The sequence below is a fragment of the Microcaecilia unicolor genome, chromosome 4 (genome assembly GCF_901765095.1).
Source record: "Microcaecilia unicolor chromosome 4, aMicUni1.1, whole genome shotgun sequence".
Classification (NCBI taxonomy): Eukaryota; Metazoa; Chordata; class Amphibia; order Gymnophiona; family Siphonopidae; genus Microcaecilia; species Microcaecilia unicolor.
The window spans coordinates 288,351,813-288,372,186 of NC_044034.1; the positions used below are offsets into that span (position 1 = coordinate 288,351,813).

General features: G+C 51.0%; 1 protein-coding gene across 1 annotated transcript in view; it reads right to left on the reverse strand.

The window, feature by feature from the left end:
* The window catches only part of LOC115469222 (VIP36-like protein), a 48,618-nt gene extending 28,599 nt beyond the window's left edge, over window positions 1-20,019 (reverse strand). The window contains exon 1 of the mRNA XM_030201652.1: window positions 19,787-20,019. Within this exon, the coding sequence (XP_030057512.1) occupies window positions 19,787-19,964 (178 nt within the window). The 5' untranslated portion in view covers window positions 19,965-20,019. The remainder of the gene's footprint in view (window positions 1-19,786) is intronic.
* Window positions 20,020-20,374: the final 355 nt, after the last annotated feature.

Consider the following 20,374-nt stretch of genomic DNA (forward strand, 5'->3'; position numbering starts at 1 on the left):
AGACCTACAGGTATGTGGGAGGTGGGGCTTCTGCAGGCCACCTGGAAGATAGCATATTAATAGGATCAGAGTGGGAGTCAAGGTTTTGCTATTATGCTCGGCAGGCCCTTTACTATTTAATGATCCAAACTGGAACCTGCTAGCTTTGTCCTTCTGCATCTGGGAACATGCAATGGTCCTGGCACTGCAAAAATTAATTTACTATAAGGTTCACTAAACTGCAGTGCTTAATAAATAGGGGCCTTAGATTGTAAGCCCTCTGGGCTAGAGGAATACCTACGATGCCTGAATTGTAACTCAACTTGAGCTCATAACAACATCCCAAATATCATACAGAGAGTGTGTAGTGTCACTGTGTGAAGACATGCAGTTTTTAAAAGTGATGTTTAATCTGCTTCTCTCCGTTTTATAATGCTCCCTGAATATACTGCCACTTCCTGTGTCTCCTTTGTATGCTATCACATAGAGGTATGTGATACATATGTATTCACAGCTGTGTTCTTTCTCATGTCACTCATTCAGATCAGAAAATGCAACGTTCTGAGTGCCTGGTTCACAAATGACTGTCCTCTTTCCTTTTCCATTACATTAGAAAATAAATCACATAATTAAACTCTGGAATTCGTTGCCGGAGAAAGTGGTGAAGGCGGTTAGCTTAGCAGAGTTTAAAAAGGGGTTGGACGGTTTCCTAAAGGACAAGTCCATAAACCGCTACTAAACGGACTTGGAAAACTCCAAAATTCCAGGAATAACATGTATAGAATGTTTGTACGTTTGGGAAGCTGGCCAGGTGCCCTTGGCCTGGATTGGCTGCTGTCGTGGACAGGATGCTGGGCTCGATGGACCCTTGGTCTTTTCCCAGTATGGCATTACTTATGTACTTATATCTAAAAGAATAATACTGCATGAAATCTGAACCATAGGGTACCATAACCCATCCATTAAGGATGTGCATGGAAAAAATATTTAGGTTTGCCTTTGTGTCATTTTCTGACCTTTTATTTGGTTTACCTCAAGGTAAAATTATGTATAATCATACCTGATAATTTTCTTTCCATTAATCATAGCTGATCAATCCATAGACTGGTGGGTTGTGTCCATCTACCAGCAGGTGGAGATAGAGAGCAAACTTTTGCCTCCCTATATGTGGTCATGTGCTGCCGGAAACTCCTCAGTATGTCGATATCAAAGCTCCATCCGCAGGACTCAGCACTTAGAGAATTACACCCACGAAGGGACACTCTGCCCAGCTCACCACCGCCGAAACGGGGGAGGGGAATTAACCCAGCTCATCCCCACACAAGTGGGGGAGGGGAATCCGTCCAGCTCATCCCCGCGGAGCGGGGGAGGGACACCACACCCGCCGATGCGGGGGGATCTGGCTTATCCTGCAACCGCAACCGCGGGAGGAGCTGACTGACCCTAACACCGCCGAAGCGGGAGGGGTACAAAGTTGCCCTACAGCCGCACGAAGCGGGAGGGAGTGCCGGCAGAATTTATGTCTCAATCCAGCCCCGTAAAACGGAGGGGAGAGGAATGCAGCAGCTCACTGTAACACAAACTCGTCTCAACTCTTGAAGAATCCAAGTGAAAGAAGAACTTGAACACGAAGTCCTCCTGAAGTAACTGAAGGCTAAACTTGAACCTAAAATTCAACCAGAATATAAACAGTACAGATATCTGGGAGGGGCTATGGATTGATCAGCTATGATTAATGGAAAGAAAATTATCAGGTATGATTATACATAATTTTACCTTCCATATCATCAAGCTGATCAATCCATAGACTGGTGGGATGTACCGAAGCAGTACTCACCCAGGGCGGGACATAGAAATCCCTGACCTCAACACTGAAGCTCCAAACCGGGCCTCCGCCCGTGCAGCCACAGTCAAACGGTAATGCTTGGAGAATGTATGAGCCGAAGCCCACGCTGCCGCCTTGCATATCTCTTCCAAGGAGACGGATCCGGCCTCTGCCATCGAGGCCGCCTGAGCTCTCGTGGAGTGAGCCTTCAGCTGGATAGGCGGCACCTTCCCCGCGGCCACATAAGCCGCTGCAATGGCTTCCTTGACCCATCTTGCCACTGTAGGCTTAGCAGCCTGCAGACCCTTACGAGGACCTGCAAACAGGACAAACAGATGATCCGATTTCCGGAAATCATTGGTCACTTCCAAGTATCTGATGATGACTCGTCTCACATCCAGATATTCAAGAGCGGAGTACTCCTCTGGGTAGTCCTCCCTACGAAAGGAAGGGAGACAGAGCTGCTGATTCACATGGAAGCGAGAACCAATCTTGGGCAGGAAGGAAGGCACTGTGCGAATAGACACTCCTGCCTCAGTGAACTGCAGAAAAGGCTCTCGACATGAGAGCGCCTGGAGCTCGGAAACTCTTCTGGCTGAAGTGATAGCCACCAAAAAGACTGCTTTCAACGTCAGGTCTTTCAGAGATGCCCTCGACAAGGGTTCCAAAGGCGGCTTCTGCAATGCTCTTAGCACCAGGTTGAGATTCCACGCAGGCACCACTGAGTGCAGAGGAGGGCACAGGTGATTAACTCCCTTGAGAAAGCGCACCACATCTGGCTGCGAAGCCAGGGAAACACCCTTCAGGCGGCCCCTGAAGCAAGCCAGAGCCGCTACCTGGACTTTAAGGGAACTGAGCGACAGGCCTTTCTCCAGACCTTCTTGCAGGAACGCCAACACTGAAGAAATTGGAGCAGTGAAGGGAGAAAGTGAGCCTGCTTCACACCATGCTGCAAAGATACGCCAAACCCTGGCGTAAGCAGTAGAAGTAGAGCGCTTCCTCGCTCTCAGCATAGTGGCGATGACCTTGTCTGAGAAGCCCTTCTTCCTCAGACGCTGCCGCTCAATAGCCAGGCCGTAAGACCAAAGGGAGAGGGATCCTCCATCACCACGGGACCCTGATGTAACAGGCCCTGCTCCACTGACAGCCGCAGAGGATCGTCGACTGAGAGCCTGAACAAGTCCGCATACCAGGGACGTCTGGGCCAATCCGGACCCACCAGGATTACCCTGCCGGGATGCTTTGCCACCCGGTCTAGCACCCTGCCCAACATGGGCCAGGGCGGGAACACATAGAGGAGCTCCTGTGTCGGCCACTGTTGGAGAAGAGCATCTACTCCCAGGGATCGAGGGTCCCGTCCTCTGCTGAAAAAGCGCGGCACTTGGCCATTGGCCGATGACGCCATCAGATCTAGGCTCGGCTGGCCCCAGCGCTTCGTGATGTCCAAGAACGCCTGAGCAGATAGTTGCCACTCTCCGGGCTCCAAGGTATGGCGACTGAGAAAGTCCGCCTTGACATTCATGACTCCGGCAATGTGGGCCGCTGAAAGCTGCTCCAGGTTCGCTTCCGCCCACTGGCAAAGACTCATAGCCTCCTTGGCTAGAGGGGCGCTCTTGGTACCTCCCTGGCGGTTGATATAGGCCACAGCCGTGGCATTGTCCGACAGGACCCGTACAGGCTTCAACACCAGTACCGGGATGAACTCCAATAACACCAACCGAATGGCTCTGAGTTCCAGGAGGTTGATAGACCACTTGCCTCTGCAGGAGACTAGAGCCCCTGCGCTGTCCTTCCCAAGCAGTGGGCTCCCCAGCCCATCAAAGAGGCGTCTGTCGTGACGACAATCCACTCCGGGGTCACCAGAGGCAATCCTGCAGACAACTTGTCTGTCTGCGTCCACCAGCTCAGCGCCTTGCGCACTGCTGGGTCCACGGGAAGGCGCACAGCATAATCCTCCGACATCGGAGTCCAGCGCAGCAGCAGAGATAGCTGTAGTGGTCTCATATGAGCCCTGGCCCAGGGCACTACTTCCATCGTGGCCGTCATAGAGCCCAACAGCTGCACGTAGTCCCAAGCCCGAATAGGAGAGGCTACTAGGAACTAGTCCACCTGAGCCTGAAGCTTGACAATCCGATTGTCTGGCAGGAACACTCTGCCCACTTGGGTGTCGAATCGAACTCCCAGATACACCAGGGACTGAGTCGGGCGCAGCTGGCTCTTCTTCCAGTTGATGATCCATCCCAGGGAGCTCAAAAGAGCAACTACCCGGTCCATAGCTTTGCCGCACTCTGCATAAGAGGGGGCTCGGATCAACCAGTCGTCCAGATAAGGATGGACTTGTACTCCTTCCTTTAGCAGGAAGGCCGCTATGACCCCCATTACTTTGGAAAAGGTCCGCGGAGCAGTAGCCAACCCGAAAGGGAGGGCTCTGAACTGGAAGTGTCGTCTCAGGACTGTAAAACGCAGAAAGCGTTGGAGAGGAGGCCAGATGGGAATATGCAGGTACGCTTCCTTGATGTCCAAGGAAGCCAAGAACTCTCCTGCCTTCACTGCCGCTATAACAGAGCGGAGAGTCTCCATGCGAAAGTGCCTCACTTTCCAGGCCCGATTGACCCCTTTGAGGTCGAGGATAGGCCGGACAGAATCTCCTTTCTTTGGAACCACAAAGTAAATGGAGTAACGTCCCTTGCCAATCTGATTTTTTGGCACCGGAACGACCGCACCCAGGCGGATCAGGTTGTCCAAGGTCTGCTGCACTACCACAGCTTGACCGGAGACTTGCAGGGAGAGAGTACAAACCCGTCTCTTAAGGGTTGGCAGAACTCTAGCTTGTAGCCGTCTCTGATGACTTCCAGCACCCACGCGTCTGAAGTTATAGTGGTCCACTCGCCCAGAAACGAGGACAGCCGTCCTCCAATCTGCACTGGGGCGTGGACCAAGGCCCCGTCATTGGGTACGAGACCCTGGGGGAGGACCGGAGGGAGCACCTCCGGGACGGCGGTCTCTGCGAAAGGAATGCTGCTTGGGGGAGAAATTCCTCTTGAAGGAAGAGGGGGCAGAGGAACCCGACTTGCCCGGGCGGTACCGATGGGCTTCCTGCAACCGTCCTCTGGAGGTATCGGGACAAGTACTAACCCGAGCCCTGACCTCTGGTAATTTCTTGCCCTTAGACGTGCCGAGATCGGTCACGATTTTGTCCAGCTCGACCCCAAAGAGCAGCTTGCCTTTAAAAGGCAATCTAGCCAGGCGGGATTTAGAGGCGTGGTCAGCAGACCAATGTTTCAGCCAAAGCCACCGCCGCGCAGAGACTGTCTGAGCCATGCCTTTAGTTGAGGCTCTCCAGACATCATACAGCAAGTCTGCCAAATAGGCTAAGCCCGATTCCAGGGCCGGCCAATCAGCCCTCAAGGAATGATCCGAGGGGGAAGCCCGCTGCACCATAGTCCGGCACGCCCTGGCCACATAGGAGCCGCAAACTGAGGCCTGCAAACTTAAAGCAGCTGCCTCAAAGGACGACCTTAAGGCCGCCTCCAATCTTCTGTCTTAGGCGTCCTTTAGGGCCGTGCCACCTTCCACCGGCGCCGTTTTCTTAGTCACCGCAGTGATTAAAGAATCCACGGTAGGCCACAGATAGGCCTCACGTTCACTCACAGCCAAAGGATAGAGGCGGGACATAGCCCTAGCCACTTTAAGGCTCGTTTCCGGGACATCCCATTGAGCCGCAATTAAGGTGTGCATGGCATCATGCACGTGGAAGGTTCTAGGCGGGCGCTTCGTCCCCAGCATAATGGCAGAGCCAACAGGGGCTGAGGGAGAGACGTCCTCCGGACAGGAAATCTTCAAAGTGTCCATGGCCTGTAACAACAGGTTGGGCAAATCCTCTGGGCTAAAAAGCCGCGCTGCAGAGGGGTCATCCGCTCCATCCGAGCGGGGATCTATCTCCTCCAAGGAATCCGCAAAGGATCGTTGGGAGACCTCAGACACGCTGCCCTCATCTACATCGGAGGAGACAAAAGTCCTCCAAGGCCTGGAAATCAACCCGAGGGCGTTTACCTCTGGGAACCTCAACCTCTTTATCAGAAGAGGGAGCAGGGGCAGCGTTTTGCATGAGGAAAGCCTGATGCAGCAGCAAAACAAACTCGGGGGAGAAACCCCCCAGACTGTACACTTCCGCAGCCTGGGCAACAGCCCTAGACGCACTCTCAACCGGCGCTCGCAATAGCGGGGGAGAGACATGCTGCGCATCCAAAATGGCGTCCGGCGCGAAACTCCGTGAAGGAGCCGCGCGGGAAGAACGGCGCTTAACTTTAGCCGCTTTTGTGCCGTCGCCCAAATTAAGGGCGTTCATGGCATTAATGTCTCCAACCTCAAGGGCGGCCCCGAAGAAGCCGTCCGAGCCGCGTGGCCGGCCAAGATGGCGGAGGCGAGGAGCGGGGGATGGGCGTTTATGGCGGGGAAAAAACCGCCACGCCGGAGGAACGACCGGGACATTCATCGGTCACTAAACTATCACCCATCAAGGGCGAATCAGGTTGTAAAACCCCCGCATCCCCTCTAGAAGCGCTCCAGCGATCCGGGGAGCGACCCTTTGCGCCCTCGCCCTCCGACGCCATTGCCACGAGGAGAAGAATCGGGGAACCCCCTGCCCGCTATAAAAAGGTAAAATTACCTGCTTGCCGCTCCGAGCTGTAACGAACTGGTGTCCCAGTGAGTAGCTGCAATGAACGTTTAAAGAAACGTCGAATTAAACGCCTTTAAAGACGTTTAAAAATATATATATATTTTTTTTTTTTTAACGGAGCCAGCGGGAGGGGGGAGAAAAGGAGGGACCTGGCACCACCAGGTTTGCACTTGCTCAAAAGAGCCCTCAACCCCAGGCACTCAACAAAACCTAAAAATTAGGCTTGGAGGCCTAGCCAGAGCTGCTGCTGTGTGTGACCACCACCTGCTGAGATAGAGAACATACTGGGGGGTTTCCGGCAGCACATGACCACATATAGGGAGGCAAAAGTTTGCTCTCTATCTCCACCTGCTGGTAGATGGACACAACCCACCAGTCTATGGATTGATCAGCTTGATGATATGGAATCAATATTTTAAAGCACAAAAATCAAGTTTCAGCATGTTAACATGTAGGGTAATGTAAATGAACAAATGCAAATACCTACTGTCTGTGTATATACAAAGACTAGCCTAGCAGTTCCACTGAATATTAAATAACATACTTTTTCTAATTTGATGAAAAAGGTACCTCAAAGCCACAGTTGCCTCAGACAGCCTGTCTCCCCTAAGGGGCAGCCCCAAAATAGGGGTCAACAGCTGAAATCTTATTTCTCCTCCAGCCCACACCTGACATTGTCCACAATAAAGTTCCAGTGGTGGTGGGGGCACAAGAGGGAAATCCCCTCTGAGATCAGGGGCAGGTCCTTTAGAAACTGGTGGGCCGATGATCAGCAAAATTGGGTGCTAGAGACTGTTAGTGCCATACTAATACCCATGTGTGCTACCACTCCATGACCAGAGCCTCCAAGCGCATGAAACAACATACTAGCGGGCTCTGACCTGAAGTAGAATGCAAACACATGCTAAACAGGTATTTCATTATTCCTCCCCAATGCTCAGCGGGTAGCGCGTCAAACCCTATGTCAGCTCTGAGCTGGCATTAGGGTTTGCGAAACACTGGGGAGTAATGGGGAGCCCTATCTAGCATGCATTTGCATGCTAGCAGGCCCCCCACCTCCAGGCCACCAGGAACTGCAGCTGGAGGGGGGTCTGGAGGTCCCACAGACCTCCAGCCCTCTGTTTGACAGGTCTGGGCTTTTGACAGGCCAGACCTATCAAACAAGTGCAGGAGGATGTACTCGGGCACAATCCTCCCACACTTTTACCCTATAATCAGAGATAATAGCGTGCTTAAATTTGCACGCTATTATCTCTGATCACAGTGGTGGTAAAGCCCCATGCTGTTCCAACACTGTTTTTAGAGCGCTGTTTGGAACAGCGCGGGGCTTTTGACCATCTAGGCCTGATTTATTAAGGCTATTTTCTCACTCTGTCCATAAACAACAAAAAACTTAGTAAATCAGTCCCCTAAGATGCTACTACAATCCCACGTCTGAAGACTACTGGTTTCCACCTATCTACTTTCTAGATGAAGCAAAGAGGTATTTGCCTGTCTCGCATATCCCCATATATGGGTTTCCACATCTCTCATATCCCGTCCTCTTCCCCTCCCCCCAGCCGATCTCTCATATCCCATCCTCTCCCCCTCCCCAGCCTTCAGCCATTCTCTCTCATATCCCGTGTTCTCCCCCACCCAGTCTCTCTCTCTCATATCCCGTGCTCTCCCCCTCCCCCAGCCTTCAGCCAGTTTATTTCTCTCATATCCCGTGTTTTCCCCATCCCAGCCTTCAGCCAGTCTCTTTCTCAAAGCCTGCCACATCTTCCCCTCAAAAGGCAGACTGCAGCTACAGAAGAAAGATGACTCTTACTTCCCCATTACCATTCATCTCTCTGAAAACTTGAACCATGTGGTGCAGGTAGTTCAGCCTGGTCTCGGAAGACTTCTTATACTCTCTTCAATACATGGTTTAAGCTTTCAGAGAGCCAAACTGCAGTGAGGAAGTAATGTGTTTTATGCAGGAGCACAGCAAAAACCATTAGGAGGCAAGAAATCCTGGGTGCCATTTTTAATTGTGGCAAAAACAGCACAAAGGGCCTTCAAGACTGTAGTAGACAATGGGTCTTCATTCATATGACCCAAACACTGACTGTGTTTCGGCATTATCACTCTTGTGTCAGGGGTCACATCAGAGGTGTAAAATCAAATTCATTTGTTGCCTGCAATGTACTAATGGAGTCTACGCAGCATTAAACACCTCGTAGCACTTCAGAAACACTGGAATTCTATGGTTAGCTATGTGCCAGTGTAACCAGCATGTCCTATTGCTTCTTTCAGTATAACCTTCTGTTGATGTAAGCTTTTTTTTTTTTTTGGTGGTGGGGGGTCCATTAAGAATTAGGTGCTCATTTCACACAAATCTGGAATTTAGAACAGTGAGATATTTGTAGTTGACCATTTAAAAAAGGTTCAGTTATACTTACCCGATAATTTAAATCCTGTCAGACAGCCCTGATGAATGGGTTATGTCCCTCTTACCAGCAAATGGAGACAAACCTAACCCGCCCAGCTTCTGTACATAGCCTACTGAAACTGTAAAATCAGTCTATTTCATGCATATTCATTGTGGATATCCTGAAAACCCAGGCTGGTTAGGAGGTACAACAGCAACACTGACAAAACTGAACTATGTTACCTATTATCCAGCACTTCATGGGAAAGAATCTGGACAAGTGTAGCAGGTTTCAAGGAAAAGCAATTATCAAGCTTGAGCCATCCTCTTTGCCCTTGCCAGACCAGTGCAGGCCATATGGGAGACAGTCATTGCTCCCTGTCAGGCACAGCCTCCTCTACAGCCTGTAAACTAGACAGTTACTTCAATCCAGAGCACCACAGTAAGTCAGTGACTGCACCACAGATGCCTGATCCACTGTCAAAAATCTGCTCAACAGAATCCCAGTGCCGGGTAATTTTCAGTAGAGCAAGCCAATTTCACCAGCCTGTCCTAATGAGTGCTGACTTTAGCCTTGTATCACTTAGCTTCAATGAATGCTTCCAACAGTCAGCCCACTGATCGCCAGCATTGGTTTGCACCCAAAGTTGCTATCAATAATCACTTTTTTTTTTTTAATCCAGTGCAGACTGCAATGAAGAGCACAGGCCCAGTCACCAGTGCAGTGTCAATGAGTGCAAGACCCTGCCACAGCCAGCACCAACAAAAGCTAAGCCCTTTCTAGCCATTGGATCTCCCTATCAATTTACCTCGTCAATATCTCCAAGCAACCGGGCTTTATCTGAAAATTCCCCTTTTCCAAGCCTTAGCATGCTCCTGTGGCAGGGGGACCCAATAGCACATCCCCTGTGCCCCCTACAGGTGCTGCCCCCAAACTAGGAGTCTCCCCAGGAGACATGCAGCCAGCATTCAATATGGCCACCACTCCCGCAAAACTCTGCGTTGAAGCATCATTTCGCCTTAGGCTTAAGGTGTGCTCCAACCCAGCCAAGCTACTGTGACTCCCAAAACTTACTGCCACTGTCCCCAAAAGCCCCACAATTGTGGTAAGCAGAGCTGTCAGACACGGACATCCAGTGGCTGCCGCAAGAGCCACAGCACCACGCAAGCCCTCTCACCGCCATACAGAAGCCAAGGGTTCGCCCTACAGGTCTGTCCTGATGCTGCAGACCTGACTGTGCCCTTGCTCCAGAGGACAGAAAGACTAGACATTGTTTGTTTCTTTTTTATTTGATTTTTTACTTTATGCGGTTAAAACAGATTGCAGCAGCACTCGTCTCACCTTTTGCTTTGTGTGTGTGTAAGGCACCAGAGAAAGGGGGGGGGGGGCAGAGAACCGATCTCCACTGGCAGTAGCCCCTCAGGACCTGTGCCAGCTGCCCAAGGGCCCAGCCTACAAACGGGGATCTAAGCCAACAAGAAGCAAAAAGTGCAACAGGCAGCCAGAGATGGACCATGACCTAAGCCCCAGGGAAGGACGCAGCCGCAGGACTCAACCAGTAAGTCACTGGCTATATCCTAGCAGTGTGGACACCAGGCCACAGCAAAACAAAAAAATCAGCTGCACCAGTTCTACCTGCACCACCTGCTGAAGGTAGAGAAATATTGACTACTCTAGGCTGCACCTCCTGTTAAACTAGCAAGTCACCAGAACTTGTATTCCCTGACCAGCAGATAAAGGCAGAGAAAGAACAGACAGTCCACTGATGTGGACTGGTCTAGACAGATGAAAAGGAAGCTATGCAAGTCAGAGAAAAGAGAATAGAGGCTGTACTGTTTTCTCAGTATCTAGCATCTCTTTTTTTTTTTTTTAAAAGCACATCGCTGAACATCTTTCTCCTTCCTTGGGAATGGGCACTGTATTAATTACTTGTAAATAAATAAATATAATCATGTCTTTGGATCTATACTAGCCTTGGGAGACTACGTGACTTCCTTATCAGGACAGGATCCTACTTAGCCAGGAAGGTGGCTTTAGTTGCTATCTTTACAATAATGCTACACACACACTCCAAACAGTTTAGCTGTCTCCATCTGCTGGAGGGGGCATAGCCCATTCATCTGGACTGGACTGGTATGGCAAGGATAAAGAGGAATATGCTTACTTTGTCTCAAAAAAGTATAGGAGGGATTATGTACCTCAGAACCATCTCTCCTCATCTCTGCATGTTAATACTACTATGCTCTCCCTCTCCTTTCACATCTTCCTAAGGAATAAGTTTAAAAGAGTGCTGGTTGAGTATACAGGAATATATGTAGGGGAGATGAGTGTTAGTAAAGGTGCCTTGGGATGTAGCATGAATGTGTATGTACTAACCTACAAGTGCATGTTGGAGAGATGAGTCTAAGCATGTATGGAAGTATGGACATCTGTATGCGCTGGAAATTTATGTATGTACAACTGAGTGGTGGCAAGCAGATGTGTGAATGAGTGTCCTACTGTCAGGCCTATGCCCCGAAAAGTGAGCCCTTGTGCCAAACAACGTCTGGCAGCCAGACAGTCCTGATCTTACCTGGGGAGTCAGGGCAGAGACCTCCCACGAAGGGCAGAATGGAGCAGACAATTGCCCAAAAGACAAGGTCCCGATCCGATCAGCGGTTCCAGGCCGGTGGTAGACAAAGGCAAGTCCAGATCCACCCTGTGGCACAAAAGCAGGCAGCAGGCAAAAGCAAAGTCCAGGTCCAAACTGTGGTTCAAAGGCAGGCGGTAGGCAGCAGCAAAGTCCAGGTCCAAACTGTGGTTCAAAGGCAGGCGGCAGGCAAAAGCAAAGTCCAGGTCCAAACTGTGGTTCAAAGGCAGGCGGTAAGCAATAGCAAAGTCCAGGTCCAAACTGTGGTTCAAAGGCAGGCGGCAGGCAATAGCAAAGTCCAGGTCCAAACTGTGGTTCAAAGGCAGGCGGCAGGCAATAGCAAAGTCCAGGTCCAAACTGTGGTTCAAAGGCAGGCGGCAGGCAATAGCAAAGTCCAGGTCCAAACTGTGGTTCAAAGGCAGGCGGTAAGCAATAGCAAAGTCCAGGTCCAAACGGTGGTTCAAAGGCAGGCGGCAGGCAATAGCAAAGTCCAGGTCCAAACTGTGGTTCAAAGGCAGGCGGCAGGCAATAGCAAAGTCCAGGTCCAAACTGTGGTTCAAAGGCAGGCGGTAAGCAATAGCAAAGTCCAGGTCCAAACGGTGGTTCAAAGGCAGGCGGCAGGCAATAGCAAAGTCCAGGTCCAAACTGTGGTTCAAAGGCAGGCGGCAGGCAAAAGCAAAGTCCAGGTCCAAACTGTGGTTCAAAGGCAGGCGGTAAGCAATAGCAAAGTCCAGGTCCAAACTGTGGTTCAAAGGCAGGCGGCAGGCAATAGCAAAGTCCAGGTCCAAACTGTGGTTCAAAGGCAGGCGGCAGGCAATAGCAAAGTCCAGGTCCAAACTGTGGTTCAAAGGAGAGAAACAATCCAAAGACACAGAACTCAGGAATCCACACCAGCAGAAGCCGAAGCAAAGAGTTCTGTCAGAGTCTGGTTTAAGTAGCCCCCTCCATCAGGGAAACCACCATCAGCTGTCCGGAAGGCGTGGCCAACAACCAGCCCCAGGAGGCTCTGGATAGGCTGGTCACAAGGAGCGGGCGGAGCCTAGCCGCGACCAGCCAATCCACGCCCAGAAGAGGCGTTCCCCATGCTCCTGGGCCCCGCACCCGGAAGAGACTTTCCAGCTAGAGTGCGCCGGCCATATTTGCAGCGTCGGCGCTCTCCAGACGCTACAGCAGCATAGCGGCGGGCCGGAGCCGTCCAGGAGGAAGCCCAGACTCCCCTACCATGCCGCCCGTAGCCAGCGATACCCCGCTCTCTCCTGCTCGTGGAGCGAGGTATCCCCGCAGGCAGAGCGGCACAGGTAAGGGACGTGACAGTACCCCCCCCGTAAGCCCCCCTCCTCCGTCTTGGCCCAGGTTTTCTAGGGTAACGAGAGTGGAACTCGTGCAATAACTCAGGGGCATGGATATTACCAACAGGCTCCCAGGAGTTATCCTCAGGACCAAAGTTCTTCCATGAGATCAAGTAGAACAGTCGTCCTCTCTGGAGTCTAGAATCAAGAATCTCTTTTACCTCGAACTCTGGATCAGGGTCAGAGTCTGGAACCAGAATCTTCTTTGGAGCAGGATGCCAGTGGGAAGTCCTAAAAGGTTTAAGCAGAGACACATGAAAAGCATTGTGAATGCGAAGATTACCAGGTAAGTGAAGTCGATAGACCATCGTCCCCACTCTAGATCTCACAGAAAATGGCCCGATGAAGCGTGGAGCAAACTTAAGGGAGGGAAGACGAAGTTTGAGGTACTTGGTGCTGAGCCATACTCTCTGTCCCGGCTGGAATACAGGAGCGGCACAGCGACGCCGATCAGCAAATCGCTTGTACCGGGCAGCCGCCCTCCCCAATTGCTGACGAACTGTCCTCCAAGTTGCATGCATGGTGGTGAGAGTAGACTGGATCAGTGGAGGAGCCGCAGTCAAAGGAATCGGAGGCGGAAGACGTGGATGACGTCCAAAAACAGTGAAGAAAGGTGATGTCCGTGAAGCAGAATGGAAACTATTGTTGTAGGCAAATTCAGCCCAGGCCAGAAGATCAGTCCAATCATCCTGACGAGCATTGGTGAAGGCCCGAAGAAAAGCTTTAAGGGTCTGGTTAGTACGCTCTGCCATGCCGTTGGTCTGAGGATGGTAAGCTGAAGAAAAATGCGTGGTAACCCCAAAGGCTGAGCATAACGATCTCCAAAATTTAGAGGTGAATTGCGACCCTCTATCACTGATGATACGATGTGGCAGTCCATGCAGCCGAAAAATGTGCTGGATAAAATGGGACGCAAGAACCTTCGCGGATGGCAGGGACCGCATGGGTACGAAGTGAGCCATGCGAGAAAAACGATCCACCACCACCCAGATGATCGTGTTGCCCTTGGAACAGGGAAGATCAGTTATAAAGTCCATCGAGACCTCCTGCCACGGTAGATGGGGTACCGGTAATGGTTGAAGAAGCCCCCACGGCTTGCCTGGCAAGGACTTGGTACGGGCACAGGTAGGACAAGTAGAGACAAACTGCCGAATCTCCTGGGCCATGTGGGGCCACCAAAAATAACGGGAAATAAGATGATAGGTCTTACGGAACCCAAAATGTCCCGAAAACGCAGCAGAATGACCCCACTGAAGGACCTTGCGACGAGATCGGGCCGGAACAGGAGTCTTGAGACAGGCGGATGCCCCCACCATAGGAGAAAGGCAAGCAGGATTGAGCATAGGATAGAGTTCCTCAGGCTCCTCAGGTACGTCAAAAGCTCGGGAGAGGGCATCTGCCTGTATATTCTTCTCTGCGGGCCGAAACACCAAGTGAAAGGTAAAACGCGCAAAAAATAGTGACCAGCGAGCCTGCCGGGGATTCAAGCGTTTGGCATCTTGCAAATAAAGCAGATTTTTGTGATCAGTGATGACTGTAATAGGGTGAGCAGCCCCCTCCAGTAGGTATCGCCACTCCTGAAAGGCGAGTTTCAGGGCCAGCAGCTCCCTGTCCCCGATAGTATAATTGCGTTCAGCAGGCGAAAACTTCTTAGAAAAAAAAAAACAAGGATGTTTCTTACCAGAAGAAGTTGTCTGGGACAGCACCGCCCCTACACCCAAAGCAGAGGCATCGACCTCCACGATGAAAGGCTTCGTGACATCAGGGCTACGGAGTACAGATGCAGACAAGAAAGCCGCCTTCAAGGCCGAAAAAGCCTCCAGGGCAGCAGGAGACCAATGCCGAACATCCGCCCCCTTCCGAGTAAGGGCTGTCAAAGGAGCCGTGAGGAGCGAATAATGGGGAATGAATTGTCTGTAGTAGTTAGCAAAACCAAGAAAACGCTGTAAGGCTCGGAGACCCTGGGGGAGAGGCCAGTCCCGGATAGCCTGCAGTTTAGCAGGATCCATTTGTAATCCAACAGCAGAGATAATATGTCCCAAAAAAGGAATAGTGGATTGATGAAACGCACACTTTTCCAACTTGGCAAACAGTCGATGATCCCGGAGTCGTTGAAGCACTGTGCGGACATGCCCGGGATGATCCAGGGGAGAAGCAGAGAAGATCAGAATATCGTCCAAGTAAACAATGACTGAAGAACAAAGAAGATCCCTGAAAATGAAATTGATGAAATCTTGAAATACAGCCGGAGCATTACAAAGTCCAAAAGGCATGACCCGATACTCAAAATGACCGTCGTGAGTATTAAATGCAGTTTTCCACTCGTCTCCCTGGCGGATACGAATCAAGTTGTAGGCCCCTCGTAGATCCAACTTAGTAAAAATAACTGCCCCCTGGAGTCGATCAAAAAGCTCCGGGATAAGTGGGAGGGGATACCGGTTCTTGACTGTGATGTTGTTAAGTCCGCGATAGTCAATGCAGGGCCGCAAGGACCCATCTTTTTTGGAAACAAAAAAGAACCCTGCCCCGGCAGGAGAAGAAGATGGTCGGATGAATCCCTTACGAAGATTGTCCTGAATGTAGTCCCGCATGGCAGCAGATTCATCCCGGGACAAGGCATATAATCTTCCTCGAGGAGGCATCGTACCGGGTAACAAATCAATGGGACAATCAAACGGGCGATGGGGTGGGAGGGAATCTGCCTCCCGGGCATCAAAGACATCAGAAAACTCCTTGTATTCCTTCGGAAGAGAAGCTGCACAGGGGAGGAGGACTCCAGAGAGCGCTGGCACATTAATAGAGGGAGGGCGCACTGGTGTTAGACAAGTTTCAAAACAACGACCACTCCACCGGCTGATTTCTCCCGAAGGCCAGTCTATGCAAGGCGCGTGCAGCCGCAACCAGGGTATACCTAGAATTACAGGATGGATGGCTTGAGGTAAAATAAGAAATTGTATCTCCTCATGATGAAGAAGACCCACCTGCATTCGCAGCGGAAGAGTGAGATGGGTAATAGGCAGTGGCAGAGTAGAGCCATGAATAGACGTTACTTGAAGAGCTGGTTTACAGGGAGTAACCGGCCTGCCTAGGCCCTGAAGTAGTCTAGCATCAATAAAGTTGCCTCCTGCTCCTGAATCCAACAAGGCTAGGGTATTTATCCTGTATTCCTGCCACAGTAAGATAATAGGTACTGTCATTAAGTTATCCGGAAGGGTTCCTGAACGACCCACAACCACCCCCTTCACCAGGCTAGGGTCTAAGCATTTCCCGGCTTGTTGGGACACCTTTTCACAAAATGACCAGGTTTCCCACAGTACATACATAGTTTATTCTCCCTCCGATGGGTTCGTTCCACAGCTGTTAGTCGATGCCTGCCAATCACCATAGGCACTTCCGATCCCTCCGCAGTAGGAACCGCACCCTCCTGAGGAGAGACCGTTCGTGGTCTTTGAGGGGAAAACCTGCGCGACGGACGAGAGGCAACTTGTTCTCGTGCTCGTTCCTGGAAGCGGACATCAATCCGAGTGCTTAAGGCGATAAGGGCGTCCAGAGTACCAGGGATTTCTCGGCCGGCCAATTCGTCCTTAATGCGTCCACTCAAGCCTTGCCAGAAAATGGCCGTAAGAGCCTCTTGATTCCATTTAAGTTCTGCCGCCAGGGTACGGAATCGAATAGCATAGGTACCAACCGTACTGCTTCCTTGCTGAATCCGTAGTAGCTCTCCTGCGGCGGAAGAAGGGCGTCCTGGAACATCGAAGACCATGCGGAACTGACGCAGGAATTCTCCTAATTCCGAAAGGAGAGGATCCTGTTGCTCCCAGAGAGGTGCCGCCCATGCCAGAGCCGCACCGGAGAGTAATGAGATAATGTAGGTAATCTTCTGTTTGTCCGTAGGAAAAGAAGCAGGTTGCATGTCAAAGAGCATCTGACATTGATTCAAGAATCCGCGGCATGCGGAGGGTGTGCCGTCAAACCGAGGAGGTTCAGGCAACCGAAAGGTAGGCAGAGGTGGAGATGTCCTACTAGCTCCAGAAGCCGGTGCTCGCTGCACGGACATCTGAGAACACACATCTTGCAGTACTCCAGATAATCTGTTGAGCTGGGCCTGTTGCTGTTGAAGAGCTTGAGCCAAGTCAGTCAGATCAGGTTTATCTGGCGAGCTCATGGCTTCGGCTTTCTGTCAGGCCTATGCCCCGAAAAGTGAGCCCTTGTGCCAAACAACGTCTGGCAGCCAGACAGTCCTGATCTTACCTGGGGAGTCAGGGCAGAGACCTCCCACGAAGGGCAGAATGGAGCAGACAATTGCCCAAAAGACAAGGTCCCGATCCGATCAGCGGTTCCAGGCCGGTGGTAGACAAAGGCAAGTCCAGATCCACCCTGTGGCACAAAAGCAGGCAGCAGGCAAAAGCAAAGTCCAGGTCCAAACTGTGGTTCAAAGGCAGGCGGTAGGCAGCAGCAAAGTCCAGGTCCAAACTGTGGTTCAAAGGCAGGCGGCAGGCAAAAGCAAAGTCCAGGTCCAAACTGTGGTTCAAAGGCAGGCGGTAAGCAATAGCAAAGTCCAGGTCCAAACTGTGGTTCAAAGGCAGGCGGCAGGCAATAGCAAAGTCCAGGTCCAAACTGTGGTTCAAAGGCAGGCGGCAGGCAATAGCAAAGTCCAGGTCCAAACTGTGGTTCAAAGGCAGGCGGCAGGCAATAGCAAAGTCCAGGTCCAAACTGTGGTTCAAAGGCAGGCGGTAAGCAATAGCAAAGTCCAGGTCCAAACGGTGGTTCAAAGGCAGGCGGCAGGCAATAGCAAAGTCCAGGTCCAAACTGTGGTTCAAAGGCAGGCGGCAGGCAATAGCAAAGTCCAGGTCCAAACTGTGGTTCAAAGGCAGGCGGTAAGCAATAGCAAAGTCCAGGTCCAAACGGTGGTTCAAAGGCAGGCGGCAGGCAATAGCAAAGTCCAGGTCCAAACTGTGGTTCAAAGGCAGGCGGCAGGCAAAAGCAAAGTCCAGGTCCAAACTGTGGTTCAAAGGCAGGCGGTAAGCAATAGCAAAGTCCAGGTCCAAACTGTGGTTCAAAGGCAGGCGGCAGGCAATAGCAAAGTCCAGGTCCAAACTGTGGTTCAAAGGCAGGCGGCAGGCAATAGCAAAGTCCAGGTCCAAACTGTGGTTCAAAGGAGAGAAACAATCCAAAGACACAGAACTCAGGAATCCACACCAGCAGAAGCCGAAGCAAAGAGTTCTGTCAGAGTCTGGTTTAAGTAGCCCCCTCCATCAGGGAAACCACCATCAGCTGTCCGGAAGGCGTGGCCAACAACCAGCCCCAGGAGGCTCTGGATAGGCTGGTCACAAGGAGCGGGCGGAGCCTAGCCGCGACCAGCCAATCCACGCCCAGAAGAGGCGTTCCCCATGCTCCTGGGCCCCGCACCCGGAAGAGACTTTCCAGCTAGAGTGCGCCGGCCATATTTGCAGCGTCGGCGCTCTCCAGACGCTACAGCAGCATAGCGGCGGGCCGGAGCCGTCCAGGAGGAAGCCCAGACTCCCCTACCATGCCGCCCGTAGCCAGCGATACCCCGCTCTCTCCTGCTCGTGGAGCGAGGTATCCCCGCAGGCAGAGCGGCACAGGTAAGGGACGTGACACCTACTTTGGCAAGAGCGAGACCGATCTGAATGTAGTAAGATAGTAAATGACGGCAGATATGAATATGAATCTGTACTGGGTAGGTGTGAACAGCAGTAAGCTCTTAAGAATCACACTCACAATCTCAATAAATGCAAACAGACTTGACAGTTTTGTGCATGAAACCAAGTGCTACTACTGCTGCTGCTGTAACCTAGGTTCTACTTGCTGCTAGGCAATGGTGAAGACAGCACTGCTACTTGGTCATAAGGCATTTCTTGTCATGACTTCACAATTGAGAGTCGCTGCTGCACCCCAGGGCTTCCCTAGGAGAGGATGGTAGTGGTGTGCAGAAATCCTAGTACCTTACACTAGTAAAGATAAAAGTTGTTAGATTTTGGTGGAAGTCTTTGAGAGCTGGTGATAAGTGTACTAAGTGGAAGTGGTTATGTGAGAGTCAGTTTGTTCTTGGCATGCCAACGTGAACTATGCATGCTGGGTTGACCAGTATGAGTGAATCTTTTAGTATGTGCTGGCTGGCTTCACTAAAGTTAAGCTGAGTGAGAGGAGTGTTGGTTAGCTGCTTGGACTGTGGACACGTGCAGTTCTCCAACTTCTCCGCAGAACCTTTGGAATGAGTGCACCAAACTGCTGATTTTCCTGGTCACTGTGCAACAATCCCCCACTCCAATCTGGCTACTCATTCATGCCACCTGGCTGAAGTGCATGCTGACTATATTTTCTGGCAGATAAATGTTAGAGTTTGACAGATGAATAAGAATGGCAGATAAACATGAATTTGTGTGAGACAAAAAGCACGCCCTGGGTTTGCAAATGTTAAAAATGTATGTATGATTGAGGAAAAGCCTGTGTGTACAGGACGTATTAACATTAGTGAGGTATACTGGGTTGTATAAATATATGTACAGGTGATTGCTAACTAGAAAGAAGAGCTGGCCTAAGTGCATGTCCCAAACCTAATAGCGTGACTTAATTCTGTTATTTGGATGATAGCCATATGCAGAAGTGAAAAGCACACATACAGAAGTCCATGCATATCAGGAGGGTGTTTAGAGAAATCTCTGGATAAAATGGATATAAACAGGCTTTCCAAAATGTTTTGGGAAAATGCGTGCATCGGTTTCTCTGGGTGGCTTGTTGGGAGATCTATTTATGTTTCTGAGTGGATATGTAGCAGGTATACGAAGTTGTGGGTATGGCTGTCTCTGGATAGCTTTATATGGAAGAATACTTGTTTCTTAGTGGTGACAGAGCAGAGCTGGGAGAGTATGTGCTGTGTGCACATATATCGAGGTCTACAGCTCTCACCTTGATAAGGCTTCATTAATGAATGTTCTCTTTTCAGGTATTCCTCAGTCTGATCCCCGGTGACCCGCTGCCCAGCCCCGAGCAGAACGAATAAAAACACACGAACCCATACCCCTAACTCCACTCGGTACCACCGCCACACCAACCTAGACCCCTTCCCTCTCCTACGAGCCGCCATCTTCCGCCACTGCCGTCTGCCCGTCTCGCCGCGGCCCCGCCTAGTGCACGCTAATTTGCTGCGTTCAAAAATGCCGACTGCCGATTGGCTATCTTCGAGCGTCCTGCCCACGAAAATGGTGGCCGTCAACTGCCAGACGGTGATGCTGTGAATGTTAGGGGTCGAAAAGTAAACATCTCCTCGAGACGTTTTTCATCGAAAACGTGAGGGGATTCTGGGAACTGTAGTTTGCGATCTGTATGTGTGGCTTGACGGGGGGAAAAAAAAATATCCACACCGTGAGTATTCCAATGGATAAGTGATTTCAAAACCTTGAGCACATTCAAATCTCCCTGTCTAGAGGATTATCATTTATCTAATCCAGTGGTTCTCAACTTTTCTTCTTGTGACACATCTGTCACATTCTCAAC